Consider the following 18,739-nt stretch of genomic DNA (forward strand, 5'->3'; position numbering starts at 1 on the left):
TAAAATAATATATCATAGTGGTAACTTCCAAATAAACTTTATAACGTAATAAATTCCTCGAACAATACTGAACCGAAGAGATCTATTGGACGACATCACATTTGTCACAATTTTGAGCAACACGTTGTCAAATACCACAAATATTTACTCCAAAATTATTGCAATATTTGCTAATCCCTGTTACGTAAACAATTCAAAAGATCGATAAAATAATTACAATAATAGATCATTTTTAATTAAAAAAAGTGAAAGAATTGATATAATATTTAGTGCTAAAATTTTATACAGCTTTTATTATTAAAATGCAATTTATTCATGTTATGAAAAACCATTGTATTTGTGAGCATACTGTATCAGTAAAAACTTAGACTATGGCCTTCAGTAACTCATTTATACTATTAAGATTTTTCCTTTATAAATCTGGTTTTATTTTGACCATATTTCATAAAAATATTCACTCGTGTATAATTTCATATCCAAATATAGCAAGCATCGATAAACGAAAAAAAAAATAATGAGCAGTTATTGCCGCGAATTTTAATTTTTAAAAGCGATCCATTTATTGGCAAGTTACGAAATTAGTCGAAAGCGAAAAATGGGCAAGCTGATAAAACATAAAAATTATCTAACCTACAAAAAATATTTATATTCGTAACAAATAAATAATCAAGTGTATTTAAAACAATTATTATTAGATTATACAAATTGAATTATAATACAAAATCATTCACAACGGTCAAATTTACAATACATTTAAAACTAAGTGTAATGGAGGACCTACACAATCTTGTTGCATGACATGCATTTGATCGTACAAAAACGTTTATATGTTCATATGTCAATCATATTCAAGTGCATCCATGTAAATGACGAAAGTTTGACAAATTTACATGTCATGCATCATGATCGTCTAGGCCCTGCATTACAGTACACAGTCCGTTAATTTCACATATCTACAACTATCTCTGTCTGACACTTTGAAGAATATGGCTATCTCGCTTTTTTAATATGTATTACATTATTCGATTTTGAAAGGCTCTATTTGACTAAGTACCGCTGAAAAATATTCCATGTTAGAAGGTAGACATTATTTTACTATAAAATAACTAGCTAGAATTAATTACGTTTTTTCTATGGATTTTCTTGTGTATTTATTTATCTATTTTCTACTTTCTACAAAGTCACATCTGAGCTGTTGGATTCTAATAAAAAATTCATAAAAAATCAAATAATGTAATATTGAAACGTAGCGAAAAAACTTATTTACAAATAAAATATACACGCACGTTCGATATACAGTACACTTTAAAACATTATATTTAACAAATTATACAGAAATTGCACAGATAAAGAAATGTTTCACACTGGCAACATTAATTAATATTTTCTTCAAAATTTCTAAATATACTGCTATGATAAGCAAGTGTTTCTAAGTTTATTATGACTCCTTTAAACGACGTCGTAATGTATTAATAACGGAATACAACAGCATTTACTATTTATTCTATTTTATCTGTATCGATATTAACGATATCATTGTTTTCTACAAAAAAAGTGTAAAAGAATCGTATGCTATGAATCACGACTAGTTAATTTTAGTTTCGATTAAAAACACAAGTAAATGATACACGTAAGAAAACACAGCTGGATCACGTACTCAGAATATAAAATGCATAGTTTTGATAAAATGTGAATTAAATTTTTACGTCCAACATCCGCTCGATATTTATTTTATGCAAATGTTATTTTTATGGTAAGGAACATAGCTTTTTCCATCATTTTTAAACTATTTCTATTTTATCTCTTCATTTTAATAATTTTTTCAAAAAATTTAGACTCCTTCACTTTGCTATACCACAGACTATAGATTGAGTTCGACGCTCATGTGTCAAATAGTGCCGTAAATAGGCGCAAAGTTCCAAAAGTCGAATCCATACATTTCATATCAATAACATTAAACCATGTATATTTTCTTAATCTTTTGCAATACAAATACACTTTATGAATATATTGTATAAGCTTCGTTTTGGACTATAGGCCTTATACTGTATACATATAAAAACATCAATTCCATAAAAATAACAAATAGCAGATACCATACACATTACAAATTCACGAAGGCGCTGTTACTTTGTTATCCCAAATAATTCATAAATTATTATCCGGGATAAATTCTATCCAAATACAGTACTTATAAGATTGATTTCTTGGGATATAACAGGATAATATCCCATAACTTTTATATCCCATTGAAATACATTAAAACGAACCGTAGAATTTTGACATAACCATACATCAAAATTCAATTGTCCACATTTTTTGATTTTGATTTGTTTTTTTCATATTCATTTATATTTTTTACCACAGACACAAAAACGTGTTTCTTGTATCCATACTAAAGGCATAGAAATTGTATAATTTTTCAAAAGTAGTGTGACGACAAAATTATCCATACTGCACACAGATTTTCATATTAGTGCGATAACAAAAATACAAGACAGAATATTTTTTTAAAGTAGTGTGACAACAAATATTGGTGGGTCAAACCGCCTTCACGCCGTGTTACTAGCTTTTAAATGTAAACATTTTAAAATGTGTATGTACATTTTTAAAATGTCTATGGCAACCCTATATTTACTGTCACAGTTCTTTAAGTAGCGCTGACTTTGCGTTCTTCAGTTTGTCGAGCCGCTTCGTGAGGTGACTGTTCTCTGTCTCCAATTCTTCCACGCGATTTAGAGCTTCCCTAGCCTGGAATCGGCAAAATTACAATTAGTGAGGGTACTTTTAAATTTGTATCGATTGAGGGTACTATACAGTTTGAAAGGCTATAATATAGATCTAGTGTGGAAAACTGCAAAATAAATATAAAATTGTCAATTAATCATTTTAAGAGTACCGGCGTAATTAATTATTACTAGTTATGAGGGTACTTTAAAATTTTCTATAAATTTAGGGTATTTTACAATTTTAGTGTTAAGCTTATCCACAGCTTTTTGCGTGTTAACTGCTTATACATTTGTTTAAGCGGTATATGGGAAAATTTTCTATATTACATAGTTAGGTTTTAAAATAGGACGTATACTTAATAGCTAAAATTATTCACCGGGCGGAAATGTTACCAGTTTTATGAGTATACATTTTTAAAGTAAATATGTACAAAAATTATTTTCTAAGAGAATTATTAACAAAATCAGTAATATTGAACGTTATTGCCATGCGTGTAAAATCGGCACGTTAAGTGGATGTCTATGTTTAACACATCGAGGGTCACACTAGGTTTGAAATAATACCGTTAACTATCACCGTTATTGATAACAGCCCAGAAATCAACCACTTCCTGAAAAATTAATGAAATTATATAAATATTTAAAGTAATACGATAGTTGTTGTGTAAAAATGCCCAGTATATTTTGTTGCGGCAACAATTAAAACACATAAACTCGTAAAATTATACGACGACGTTGATCATTTATAAGACTGATGTTTCACACCTTTCCGCACTGCCTCGTTGTCTATTGTCGAGAGTACTTCGTTATTTATGTCTGCTTTTTCTGAACTTACCATGTATCTCAAATGAGTGGCTGATATCCGGTATTCAGCACTGCAATCTGGCAACTAATACAGTATCGTAATACAACTAATACGCACCACGCATTTTCACCAAATACAATTATTCCATCCACGCGCTTCTTTGTCATCTCCACGCTGCTAGCGCACCCCTTTCATAGCTATTTCACACGTAACCTCGATACTTATGCAACGTAGATTTTTCCTCGTAGACGTGTTGCTCGTCTACTTCCCCCCACGAACTTCCTCCTCACACCCAAGTTACTAGTGTACCTTCCCCGCACCCCCCACACGTCCCCTCCCCCCCGCAGCCCTCCTGCTCACACGCACGTTACTAGTGCACCTGCCCCTCCCCTGCAGCCCTCCTCACACGCACGTTTCTAGTGCACCTCCCGCTTCCCCCCGCACCCCCCCCACACATCACACCTTCCCCCCCGCACCCCCCCACACGTCACACGCCCCCCCCCCGCTCACCTCGCGCTGCAGCCGGCGCCGCTCCTGCTTGAGCTCCTGCTCGCGCTCGTCCTGCGCGTCGTGCGCTGCTCGGAGCCGCTGCAGCTGCGCCTCGAGCCGCGCCACGCCGCCCGCACCTCCCCCCCTCCCCCCGCTCACCTCGCGCTGCAGCCGGCGCCGCTCCTGCTTGAGCTCCTGCTCGCGCTCGTCCTGCGCGTCGTGCGCTGCTCGGAGCCGCTGCAGCTGCGCCTCGAGCCGCGCCACGCCGCCCGCACCTCCCCCCCTCCCCCCGCTCACCTCGCGCTGCAGCCGGCGCCGCTCCTGCTTGAGCTCCTGCTCGCGCTCGTCCTGCGCGTCGTGCGCTGCTCGGAGCCGCTGCAGCTGCGCCTCGAGCCGCGCCACGCCGCCCGCACCTCCCCCCCTCCCCCCGCTCACCTCGCGCTGCAGCCGGCGCCGCTCCTGCTTGAGCTCCTGCTCGCGCTCGTCCTGCGCGTCGTGCGCTGCTCGGAGCCGCTGCAGCTGCGCCTCGAGCCGCGCCACGCCGCCCGCACCTCCCCCCCTCCCCCCGCTCACCTCGCGCTGCAGCCGGCGCCGCTCCTGCTTGAGCTCCTGCTCGCGCTCGTCCTGCGCGTCGTGCGCTGCTCGGAGCCGCTGCAGCTGCGCCTCGAGCCGCGCCACGCCGCCCGCACCTCCCCCCCTCCCCCCGCTCACCTCGCGCTGCAGCCGGCGCCGCTCCTGCTTGAGCTCCTGCTCGCGCTCGTCCTGCGCGTCGTGCGCTGCTCGGAGCCGCTGCAGCTGCGCCTCGAGCCGCGCCACGCCGCCCGCCGCCAGCGCCGCCTCAGCCTCCGCCCGCGCCGCGCGACCCTTCGCCTCCGACACGCACTTGCGCAGCGTCTCCACTGCGACACACATACATACACGTTAGAATAGACATAAAAGAAAGAAAAACCCATTCGAAAATGCGTATAAAAGAGAAAAACATTGAACGAGACGGGAGGAATTCCCACCGAAATAGTAAAAAAACAACGAATTCAACTATAACTAAACACTACATGTTAAAAAGAAAGAAAAAAGAGGAAAACACTTAGTTGGGCACGAAAAAAAAAATGAAATAAAATTCAACGAGACAAAGTGCTACCAAAATAGACGACAACATAGAACTCAACTAAAATTAAACGCTACATGTTAGAAAAGAAAGAAAAGGGAGAAAAATTATTCGAAAACACAATGACGAGACAATGTGACACACAATAGACAACAACAAAAAATGCAAATAAAGCAACATTACTTTCGAACATACAAATATCTGATAATTAACAAATCTTTACCTTCATTCTCATAGTCCTGGTCGTGATGTGATGCGACTCCATTCTGTCGAGCCGCTCGTTCCTCGTTCAGTTGTAATTTGAGTTTACGCACTTCTGATTCTAGTGCTTGCTTCGAATTCACCAGATTCTGCAACCGGACGTCTGGAATAACAAATAAAATTCATTAGTTAAGATTTGACAAAAAACATAAGTATTTACTCACTTTTATTTTTTTTAGAAATCGACATATTTCAGCAAGGCGTTTGATTTACTGGACCACGAAAATTTTCTCAGAAAATTCTGTGATATGGATATCCATGTGTTTTTATTATAACGGTGTGCATCCTATATCAACAATGGAGCTTAAATGGTTAAAACTGGCAAGTATATTTCTAGAGATAATTCGATATCAACGGGAGTTCAGTTATCAAGGGTCTTATTTGAGACCAATGTTTTTAATTTTGTTTGTGAATGATTTATTTTATAGGCTTAGCTTTAAGCCAGATTAAACGTTATTGTAGATCATGCAAAAATAATTACAAAACTTTGCTACGATTACAGCACGGTTTTCGGAATATAATGACATTGGTTTTCAAAAACATTTTACATTAGAGCCTTTCTACATTTCACCACTCACCGAGCGTCCCCTCCCCTCCGTCCTCCAGCAGCGCCTGCGACTGGTGCGACACGAGCGCCAGCGCCGGCATCCCCCCTCCCACCCCGCTCCCCCCACTCCCCCCACTCGGCGCCGCAGTGTCCCCCGCGTCCACAAACGCGTAGCCCGCGTCATTAGCGGCCGCGTCACGTGCCCGCACCGCGTCACGCGCCGCGCCCAGTTCGCGTTCGAGTGCCGCGTGCTCGCGCTTCAGCCGCTCGTGTGAGGAGCACTTCTCTTTGTGTTCACGCTGAGGAATTATAACATATACGTGATGAATTCGCTTCATATCAGGTGCAAAAAATTAAAATCAAACATAAAAAAAGTGTAATCAGTTAAATTAGTAGGTACAAAATTTAACACGTCAAAAAAATTGTTTTAGTTCAAAATAATCCGTGAAAATAATAATTGTCAATGCATTCCAAGAAAACATATTATTCTACTTTATTAAAATTTAAAACCAAGAAAAAGAACACACTACTTGTACAGCTATGGTGTTCCACAAGGTTGCACACTTAGACCACTTTTACAAATTCGCTTATTCATAATACAAAATACAATTCGTCACCTGTAGTTGAGCGTATTCTTCCTGTAATTCCTCTATCCTATCCTTGAGCAGCTCCAACTGGTAGCCGAGCGCCGCCTTGTCGTTGTCCAACTGGGCATTCAATATCATCGCTTTGCGGAACTTCTCTTCTACTTCTTTTAATTCGTGCTGAAATTATCAAATAGATAACATTATGCAATGTTTGTGGAAATGACACACGTGAAAGAAAGTTAAACCTTACTAAATCAAAACGACAAGTATTTCGATTGGTGAAGCAACAAATCAGCCTAAATAACCTTTACGGCAAATATGTTTCCCAATAGTGGAATTAAATCGAGCAGCAAAGAATCTTTTAAAGAATGTAGGCAAAATATATTTACCCTCAAATCCTTAATACTGAGCACTTCATCAGAATCCTCTGAACTCCGTCTGGGCGAGTGCAGACCGCCCGGGCTTAACGCAGCTAACCTGGTTCCACCACGACGACCCACAGTCTCTGAAATAAGTTGAAAATCTTTACATTTATTTACGATTTTTTTTTATGATTCAGCGGAATCTTAGATCTATAAGATCTATTGTTCTTATTATTGTCTTTCAATGACAATTAACTGATCATTATTATAAAGATAAAAATCGATTTACAAATTTTATAACCACGCTTAGGAATTGTTTTTATGCATGTATAGAAGGTAAACAAGCCAACAACTGGATAACATGTTACCCATATTAAATTACGCAATGTAAATAGGAATGAAAGGAGATATTGCTGGCTTCAGATCCCTTACGTATTGTAAGAAATATGGATAAATACTCAATAAAACGGTAAATATGCCAATTGTACCTGAATAATTGTTAAATTCAATATCCAACATAATCGGTATCCATTTAAGAGTGTTATTTAAAAGTACTCTGCTTTGTATTGCATTATCAAAGTGTTTATATTTTGAATTCAATTCAAATTATACGATTGAATCAACATTCCCAGAAATCATTGCAAAACATGCAATAACACTTCCAGTTCAGAAAATAAATAATATTGCCAATGTATCTCAAATTGAAAACGATCGCTGTAATAATAAATTCGCGAATAATTTTGTGCAAACCAGTTTTGCAATGCAAAGCTGTAAATCTATAAATTGCAACAAAAGTAAACAAACTTCGCATAATTAATCATAAATTTTGACACAATGATTACAAATTTCCTCATTTCGCGCGACGACATTCAGCAATTTGCATCAAACACCAAATGTTCAGAAACGAGTTTCTATAATGTTATCTATGCAATATAAAACTCATTATGAATTTAATTAGTTATTTAGCAACCGACAAGCAAAATTATTCACAAGTATATAATAATTTTAAATTGCTATTTCACGTTAAATAAGCATAACATAATAAGACGTGCTAATTTCGACGTTGTGAATTCAAAACTTGTCTTTTCATACGTAGAAATTGATAAAAGTTTTATCGAAATTTTAATACAGATTCATTTCCATATCAAATAGGCCAGTAGAAATTAACATTAAATTCGCAAAGCACGATGTAGATTTGAATTTTTGGTATGTTGTTTGGATCAGTTAGGGTGATGTAAATCCCAATTTGCAACTTCGAAAAAGTTGTGCTCGCTGCGCACCACGTGATAAACTGCGAAAATTTTGGACTTTTTTCACTTTTTGCTCTAAAAGTCATAAACTATGCGTTTCCGACAAGTATGATTCAGTACATAAATTAAGGTTATTAAATTTGCAACAATTTAAGCCTAACCGCAGCTCTCTAAACCTTATAACGACTAAACTGTGGCCATTCGAAGATGGTTCATTTTTCCCGAAATATTGAAATTTTTAGTTTTGCTCCCGTTTGAAGCAAAATATTGGCAAAATCCGCTCGTTCTATGAGAAGTTCGTATAATAAAGTTGTAGTGCATTTAATTTTCTTTCATAAGAGCATAGAACAAAGTCTGTGAGACAAATATTTCACACACAATATCTGAAAAACAAAAAGAAGGTAGAAATAGATTTTTAAAGAATTGAAACTGAGAGCATATAAAATCATAAAAAGAATAATACTTTTTCATTTGCAGGATAGGTAATTAACAAAATTACAAAATTTGGGAAAGTAGGAAAAAAGATTATACGCAAATAATAAACTGCGAAAATTTTGGACTTTTTTCACTTTTTGCTCTAAAAGTCATAAACTATGCGTTTCCGACAAGTATCATTCGGTACATAAATTAAGGTTATTAAATTTGCAACAATTTAAGTCTAATTAAAGCTCTCTAAATCTTATAGCGACTAAACTGTGGCCATTCGAAGATGGTTCATTTTTCCCGAAATATTGAAATTTTTAGTTTTGCTCCCGTTTGAAGCAAAATATTGGCAAAAACCGCTCGTTCTATGAGAAGGTCATATAATAAAGTTGTAGTGCATTTAATTTTCTTTCATTAGAGCATAGAACAAAGTCTGTGAGACAAAGTTCACTCACAATATCTGAAAAACAAAAAGAAGGTAGAAATAGATTTTTAAAGAATTGAAACTGAGGGCATATAAAATCATAAAAAGGATAATACTTTTTCATTTGCAGTATAGGTAATTAACAAAATTACAAAGCTAATTAAATTTGCAACAATTTAAGCCAAACCGCAGCTCTCTAAACCTTATAACAACTAAGCTGTGGCTTTTCAAAGATAGTCAGTTTTTCCCGAAAATTTCAAATTTTTAGTTTTGCTCCCGTTTGAACCAAAATATTGGCAAAAACCGCTCGTTCTATGAGAAAGTCGTATAATAAAGTTGTAGTGCATTTAATTTTCTTTCATTAGAGCATAGAACAAAGTCTGTGAAACAAATAGTTCACTCACAATATCTGAAAAACAAAAAGAAGGTAGAAATAGATTTTTAAAGAATTGAAACTGAGGGCATATAAAATCATAAAAAGGATAATACTTTTTCATTTGCAGGATAGGTAATTAACAAAATTAAATTTTCTACAACTTTATTTTATGACCTTCTCATAGAACGAGCGGTTTTGGCAATATTTTGGTTCAAACGGGAGCAAAACTAAAAATTTGAAAATTTCGGGAAAAACTGACTATCTTTGAAAGGCCACAGCTTAGTTGTTATAAGGTTTAGAGAGCTGCGGTTAGGCTTAAATTGTTGCAAATTTAATTATCTTTGTAATTTTGTTAATTACCTATCCTGCAAATGAAAAAGTATTATCCTTTTTATGATTTTATATGCCCTCAGTTTCAATTCTTTAAAAATCTATTTCTACCTTCTTTTTGTTTTTCAGATATTGTGAGTGAACTATTTGTCTCACAGACTTTGTTCTATGCTCTAATGAAAGAAAATTAAATGCACTACAACTTTATTATACGACTTTCTCATAGAACGAGCGGTTTTTGCCAATATTTTGGTTCAAACGGGAGCAAAACTAAAAATTTCAATATTTCCGGAAAAATGAACCATCTTCGAATGGCCACAGTTTAGTCGTTATAAGGTTTAGAGAGCTGCGGTTAGGCTTAAATTGTTGCAAATTTAATAACCTTAATTTATGTACTGAATCATACTTGTCGGAAACGCATAGTTTATGACTTTTAGAGCAAAAAGTGAAAAAAGTCCAAAATTTTCGCAGTTTAGCACGTGGTGCGCAGCGAGCACAACTTTTTCGAAGTTGCAAATTGGGATTTACATCACCCTAACTGATCCAAACAACATACCAAAAATTCAAATCTACATCGTGCTTTGCGAATTTAGGGTTTTTTAGTGTCGATTTCTACTGGCCTAAAAGCTTTTTCTCTCTTAATATCTCATTCTAAGTCCAAACATTCTTATAGTTCAAGCATAATACTCTACTAGATCTTCGATATCGAAGATATCTCAACGTAACATGGTTCTTACTAACAAATGACAATAATTATAGCTTTGGTACAACATTCAGCACGAGCTTCAATAAAAATGAAGTTCCATAAGTCCAATATATTAACCTTATTATTAGCATCAAGTTAAAACTCTTCATCATCCCCAAAGACAACATATTTATCATCATCAACAATGACTCTCTCACATATAAACGCTTTCAACCCACCTGCATACATATCGTAAGCCTTGTCGGCATGGTCCTCCTGTTCCCTCTGCTGCCGTTCGAGTTCACGCATGCGGATCTCGCGCGCCTCAGCCCGGGCAGCACGCCGCGCAGCTAGCCGCTGCTCCGCCTGGAAAAAATAGAAAACCTTAATGCACTGGTATACGATTTATAAAATGCTATATTTTAAAGAATATGGCAATACCAGAGTCAGGTAATTGCCCGATTCGAGCGAGCGAAATGTAAACGTTGCAGTTTATAAAATACATTGTTTTGTAAAGAATTAAGCTGTTTTTCATTATACCCGAGCTATTTGACGCTCAAAATAATCGAAAGCAAAAGTCAATTACTAAATTTTTATTTCAGTTGCATTTATGATGCTGTCGATTTGATCTGATCAAATCAAACTCAGATAAATGATGGAATGTGAAGAATGAGACTTAATAAAGAGTTATAAAAACATCACTAACATAATAACAATACTGTATTCGTTTTCAAACACAGATGAATTATCATAAAAATATTCATGATGACTCATAAGGTCGCTCTAATACTTGAACTTTAAAATATTTGGTAGAACTGGTCACATAGTTTTATTTTTATTAATACCTAAAATAGCTTCTTGTGTACGTAATATTTTCTCGAAAGGAGGCTAGCACAACGCTATTGCTTCACGATATGCAACAGTGCGGTTATAATGCAGCAGCTACCTTATGAGATTGAGATTTCTTAATATAATTTCTGATCATATATTTATCTTTGGAACCAACAAATTCAAAGCAAAGGTTATTTCATTAAAGAAACTTCATTATACGAGATCGATCATCTCTAATAACTGCCTTCTTTGTGGCCAATATATTTTTAAGATGATAAGATTTCACATAATGTTAAACCATTCATGTTGTTTACGGTAAAATGTTAACATGACCTAACAGTAACTATATGAAAATCAAACTATTGATAAAACTACTGTAAAGTAAAGGAACATTTGAAACAGGGAATAAGGGAAACATTTACGTCTTTATCGCACCAATACCTTTTTCTGCAAGCTTTCTGTCAATTAATTTTGTGTGTTTAAAATCTGAACATGTCCTTGTTAGCTATTATTATTATTAACTGCTAAACTCCATAACATTGCAGGTACGCAGTTAGGTGGGCGTTCGCGACCCATTGATTAATAACAAAGAGGGGAGCCACCATAGAAATGGAGCCACCCAGTCTAGACGCTCTTGTATTTAGCGACACTTCATTATTTGGGTGTGTTTGTGAAAAATACTGTAATAAATTTTCAGGTCACGTAACCAGTAATGGCTTTTTATCATAACTAGAATACAGTTATCTTTACTAACTATGACGAAGGTATAGGACAGAAATCAGAATATAGTACTATTCAATCTCTGGTTGTTAATTGTAAACGAATTGTTTGATAAAAGAAACAAATTGTAAGAATTGATGAAAGCAGTGTTTTTTTTTTTTTTTTAATTAAGAGTTAAATGATACAAAAAAAAAACAATAAAACACTTCTCAATAAAAAGCAAGTACATCGCGTGACAAATGTCAATCAACTAACTATAAATCAATCAAGAAGCGAAGAGGCAAGAATTTACAACGAAAACAAGTTGTAAAATGTTATCTCGTGTTTTGGAACAATAACCTGACGTGATAACACAAATGCATTTTAAAATTCCAACCCTATGGACGACTCTGAATTTACTTCAGACAAATTTTAAGAAGCCTTTGAAGTTGTGTGCATTTCCAAATCGATGTTATAACAACGGTAGAAAATAATAGAATACAATTTGCTACAAAGTTACTTGTGAAATTTAATAACAACCTCCTGAGCAAAGAACATATAATAAACTAGCTTCCGCCCGCGACTCCGTCCGCGCGGATGTCGGTCTTCGCGTGGATGGTTCATTTCTCCATTTTGAGTAACTCTGACAATAACATCTTATAAATATCTATTGGACTCAAATACGGCTAGGCCTATAATAATACCCAACGTGTGTTCGCTGTTCTACAGAACAACGTCTATGGATAAAACTGAAAAATTAAGATTATTTTTTTTCTTCGTATTTTTTCAGGATAAAAAGTATCCTATTTTACGCCCAGGATAATAAGGTATAATTATACCAAGTTTCATCGAAATCGAACCGTTAGTTTTCACGTGATGTCTTCACATACAGACAGACAGACAGACAGACAGACAGACAAAAATTTTTTTAATCACATATTTGGGTTTGGTATCGATCCAGTAACACCCCCTGCTATTTATTTTTTCAATATTTTCAATGTACAGAATTGACCCTTCTACAGATTTATTATATGTATAGATATAGATAATGCATTCCTGAGTTAATAAGGTGACCGCGGCCAGACACCGTGGAGACTAGTCAACTGTATACATGAAACTATGCACGAAGGACCTAATACATTTCTCTGATAAACTCTCTTTCATTCCTTTGGAGAGGTATATCTGTAACGGTTGGATACTTAATTCAAATAAATCTCAAACTTTTGAATTTTAAGTTATATGAAAATTGAAACCTACGTATATATAAACTATCAGTGGTTCCATGAACTTGAAATCTCATCCTGTAGTTTTTAAGGAAAATCTTTTGCTACGATTCCGGGTTGCTACTGTAATTTTAAATTTAGGACGACCTGCTATGTTTTAAACAACGACCATCTTCAAACAATGCTTCTTAAGCTGTAGTAATAAAACTTTGTACCCCTTAAGAGGTTCCACCTCTCTTTATGACTATGGCACGGCATTTAGTAACCAGACAATTGATTAAGCTGCAAGAAGCCAACAAAACCTTATTACGTCACTTCAAAAAACTAATCCGCTCTGCGTCACTTCTTTCTACGAACACTTAGGACCCGTTAGTCGTCTATTTAATAAGGTGGTTGATCCTTATGCGAGTAGAGACCACTACCATACATGACGCGGGTAATGAGGTTTCCGAAATGGTAGTAGACAGTTACATATACATTTCGTAATCCTTTACAGATAGGAAGAACGTTTTTAAAACAAAAACAAGTCACATCTGGCGATACCGTTCATTGGGCAACATTTGGGCATCATTGTGACCTAACGTAATTTCTTACTTTTGATCTTCTTTTAGCTCTCATAAGCGTTAATGTGAGCGTGATGTTTAATTGTCCCTACCTTTCTCGAAGATTGGAAATTTGTATATATTATAGATTTGATTATAAAAAAATCACATCTCTCCATTAACCAGACTTAGGTTATGTCTAAGCAAACCAATAAATTCAATTCGAGAAAACTGCGTATAAATTTTAGTCTGTTTTGGAAAATGATATCGTGAGAATAGATACAGTAAAACAGATGTTGTTTTTACCATTCGACAGACTAAATCTAAAACCTGAAATCCATATTTACAAACTCGTCGTTCTATTGCTAACCGTAAAAGTCAATTAATAAATGGAAATTAAATAAAAGCAAAGACTTAGATAATCTCGGGCTCGATTTATTACACCAATAAATTTAAAAGTTAGTATCGCAACTATTGCGTTTATGTCAAAACATTTTCTTTAACGGTAGAATTAATATCATATATATTGGAGTCAAAGCCAGCTGTCGAAGAACATATTATACATGAATGAATAATTTATAAGAATAGATTATACCTATATAAAGCGGTGTAAAAACGCTAATCCATACAATTAGAAATTTAACACATACCTACATAGTAATTAGCACGTAAGTTTATATAAATGTTAATTTTAACGAAACTCGTTCCCGAATACTATACTACTGTTTATATTTTATATAGGTATATTGAGCATAAATTCGTGAACAATCTTAGAAATTTTATACTAAAACTCTAGAATTGGTAAACATAATACCCATAGCTTATTTATTAAGTAGGTAAATGAGTTATTATTTTAAAAAGCGGTACTTCATATATAAAATATAAATAACCAGGTATTTAAAATTAAAATTAAAGGTAAAACTTGTAAACGACGCTTATCACAAACATTGTAACATTCGTGAAGGTTTAGAACCAACATCCTCTGGTCGTTTGGTGCATTGGTCCGTCAAAACCATACGTTACTTATCATCTACACGTACAAAATTAACTTTTACATATATTAAAACCTGTACTAAAATAACTGCCCAGATAACCGCACCATCATCATATTTTAAATGCAGTGGTAGCTCAGCGATGAGAACTTTAAATGGATAAGTCGGTTGTTCGAGAGCAGGCGATCGCGCAGGAAATAAATTGATTTTTCAATTTATCTGCGCATGTTTATAACATCAGTACTGCTTGAAAGCAAACTTGCAAACCGACATTTCGAAGAATCAAAAGTTCGACTACATGTGACTTTTGCCAATCCGCACTTGGCCAGCGTGGTTGATCGGCTTGATCCTTTACGGGAGGCCCGTGTCCCAGCAGTGGTAAAGTAATAGGCTGATGATGATGAACATATTTTATTCAATAAGGAATTAATTTCTAATGATTTTGAAATTAAGTTTGAAAAATCAGATGTTTTGCGCGAAGTGACAGTAGTACCCACCTCAACGCTTCGCTTATGAGGCGTGCAAAAAAATTGACCCACAATAAATAAGAATTACAGCTGCACGGAATCTATCAATAGTTTCCAAATAAGAAATTACATATGAATATCAATACTGTATACGTAGGAATGTTAGAAATGTGTAAATATTTATAACACGAAGATATTGCCCTACTTCTGCCTTCTGGTCAGATTATTCAAATGTGTTTGCTTTCAATAAATAACGCCGCCGCAGGACTCTATACATAACTTATCATTTAAATTATTTTCTTTCTGTGATTTTAAATCCTTTATAAAAAACGTTATTTAATTTGAAGACATCAAAATTCAAAATGGAGTTAATTATAATGTATTAAGTTTTTATATAAGCTGAAAACCACTCACGAACTCTATTAATTCACTTATCTCTTTTACAACTTATGCTTTTGTTATTTTAAATTACGCAAAAGAAGGTATCTTCTGACAAAATCTCTTGTACTTAGGTGGTATGGGCATTTATACTACAGGGTGAAATTGCAGAAAATTTTGTTGTCTGGAAAAACTCTATTCTTCGACCATATTGACGATCCTAAAGTATAAACAAAGACGTTGTCACGTTCCTTATAAACAAGTTATAACCACAAATAATTACATAATGATATAGATGAGGTGGAACGTGGAATTAAATACTTTATTCATATAAGTCATGACAATATTATGTCATTATGTACAGAATTACTCACGCTGATAAATTGTAATCGCACTATTTCAAGTACACGTCCGGTTATTTGCTACAAAACATCGTTTAATTAATTAATCGTAATGCTTGATGATTTTGTTGATACATCCGAATAAATATACTCCTCTGTCAGTCATATTAGCAAGGTAAACATTGCCAACATTATCCGCATCTAAATAAAATAGAAATGCAACATTAAACAATAAAGTTGCAATAATTGCGCAAAATTCTTAAGGTTCATTCCATCAGTCAAGTACGGAACCTTTTGCGCTCAAGTGTATACGCACTTAACCTATTTAATTAGTCTCAAGTCACATGATAATTGGCTTACCGACGCGGACGTTCGACACTCTTGGTCAAACGTCAGTGCAATATTTACTAGTACCTACAGCTAATTTGCCATTCATTCCCAGATCTACCTTTGTAGTTTGTATTAGTAACGGTATGATAGTATGGACTTTATTATTATATTATAAAACATACTCACATACAATAATACGAGTTCAGCAGCTAACCGAACGAAACTCTCCACGGACGACATATCAAATGGTACCACCAAGGTCGCATGTAATTATAAACCAACACAAGTGTTTCAGCAGACCCCACATGTGCACTGGCAACAACCAACTAACATTTGGTCACCGACTTTAGCTTTTATAATATAAAAGTTATACACAAATCTCATGTGTTGAACAGGTACTAATTTTAAGTACGATAAAATTTATTCTATTCTAACATGACCACCGTGACTACTGTTTTCGTCCTATCGAAATACCACCTTCACGGTCACAACTCAATGACCTATACATAAATATTTAATGAAAAGACAAATTTAAAATACACTTTTAAACAGTCATTCACATCGATTTATGATATTGATATTAAATTTTTCGCGACTTATTCACAGGTCAAGCCCACTCGAAGCCGCTGATGTCACCACGCACGTAAGGTTCTATGGCACTCATAGAATAAACAATAGATCACGCCGGCTATTATGCAAATAGACGCAAAAGATACCCAACAGTTCGGCACTCTAAATATCTCCTCCCCATCGCACCTGTATTTGTCACGTATTCAAACTTAGCACTGACACCGTGACATTTGCATTACTGAGCTACGAATAATGCTCCTAACCTCGATAACTAAAGTTCACTTTGCTATATTTTAAATGGTCTTACGTAAAGCGACCATACCTGCTCATGAGTAACGCAAACAATCGCCCGAGACAATTTTACTACAGTGGCCTTTAGTAACGTCATACGTGATGAAAAACGATAAGATAATGCCGTGGATAATTTGCATTGACAACACTCGATAGCAGGACCGCACTAATTAATATTCGAGGAAAGGTTTATTTTCGGTGACTAATCGTACATTCCAAAATAAAGACGTGTATGGTCATCTCAATGACAACATTTATTGCACATAAAAATGTTAATAAGGCATGCAATAGACGGCTTAGGGGTCAGAATTCCTTATAAGAAAAATACGTACATGATTGTGTTGGTCTCCAAGGATACCAATTATTGGGTTATCATCGACGTCCGAATCTTTACGGCCATCAACTGTTTCCACATCACCATTTTGCACATTACCATTCGTCTCACAATTTTCCACACTACTTACACCATTCAAACCGTTAATAATGTTTTCGTTACAGTCATTTTCACTATTTAGAGTTGTGTTGATTGTTTCGTTGACAGGTATACTAGAAGACTCTGTTTCATCTTTCCTTTCAACGAATTCATCTTCGGAATCGCCAAAATCAGCGTCTGTGAACGCATCTCCACTCTCATCATCAGTGTTTTCAGGTGTAGCCATTTCGGTTCTGTTGCCCATACTGCGATTGAGTCACTTATTGTCTATTATTCGAAGAAAATAAACAAATCTTGGCACTTTGTTTTCACATTCCCAGCTAAAATCAACAATCACGTTGCAGTCCCATATGAGCCACTTGAATAGAAAGGATGAACGCAATTTGTGCGCGATTTTCTTGATGCACTTCGTATTGGACACGATAATACACTAGTTTATTTCGTTATCTAATCAAAAATCCACTTTATTCTTGTATCAGCTCTCGATATGTTTCCATTGTTCGTTTAAAACGATAAGCCGTTACCCAGATATCACAATTGAACTCTTTTGTTTATGCAGTTTTATTATTTATCAACAAACTTTTTTTTAAATTATTTTATTCTCTTCCACGTCTATAGTTTTTTATTAAACTGTTCTACAAATCCGGTATCTTTAACCACCAATTAATAAACTATACGTAACGTTGATTTCAAGGGCGTTATTTTTTTTATTATTTTAAAGGCGCGTACACACGTGCTACGACCCCGCTGTCGCCGCAGGACTGGTGCGCTCCATCGCTAAACCGCGACTATCACTTTCGTAATCAAACCGTCGCAAAGTATTATTGTGGAAGGTTTAGAGTTTAGACTTTAGAGGACACGAGGGGTGTATCCAATTATCATCAGGTTACCGTTTTGCGAATTGAACCGAATTATAATTTTAAGCTCGTTAGTTAATTATTTTGTTGTTAGCCGTTATTATTATATTGTGCCTTCATAAATATCATTAATATTCAATAGAACAAATATAACGTTATTGAAAAGAAAAAAAAATGTAGAGTAAAAATACTGGAATGATTAAAACTATGTTATTATTTAAGCCTCGAAAATCTAAAAAATAATGTATTAGATCATCGACGAAATAAAAATTACTATCATCGCAACTGAAGATGGCCTCTTAGAACTATCTTGTGAGATAACCAATTGATAAGTTATCACGACAAATAGTAACAAACACATAAAAAGACTATTCACACAATGTCATAGGTTTATTTATATTGTAGTGAAAAA

General features: G+C 35.6%; 1 protein-coding gene across 1 annotated transcript; it reads right to left on the reverse strand.

Moving 5' to 3' along the window:
* Nucleotides 1-1,999: 1,999 nt before the first annotated feature.
* LOC149905585 (leucine-rich repeat flightless-interacting protein 2) lies at nt 2,000-18,253 on the reverse strand. Its single transcript, XM_090105457.1, has 8 exons — nt 17,370-18,253; nt 10,613-10,739; nt 6,913-7,028; nt 6,554-6,700; nt 5,968-6,235; nt 5,352-5,492; nt 4,735-4,922; nt 2,000-2,751 (listed from the first exon to the last, which is right to left on the reverse strand). The coding sequence occupies exons 1-8, from the start codon at nt 17,712-17,714 to the stop codon at nt 2,641-2,643; spliced, it is 1,443 nt and encodes a 480-aa protein (XP_089961583.1). The 5' UTR covers nt 17,715-18,253; the 3' UTR covers nt 2,000-2,640.
* Nucleotides 18,254-18,739: the final 486 nt, after the last annotated feature.

Source organism: Colias eurytheme, chromosome 9, assembly GCF_061535395.1.
Source record: "Colias eurytheme isolate Ceu_HAF_F1 chromosome 9, ilColEury1 Martin Lab GWU primary, whole genome shotgun sequence".
Lineage (NCBI taxonomy): Eukaryota > Metazoa > Arthropoda > Insecta > Lepidoptera > Pieridae > Colias > Colias eurytheme.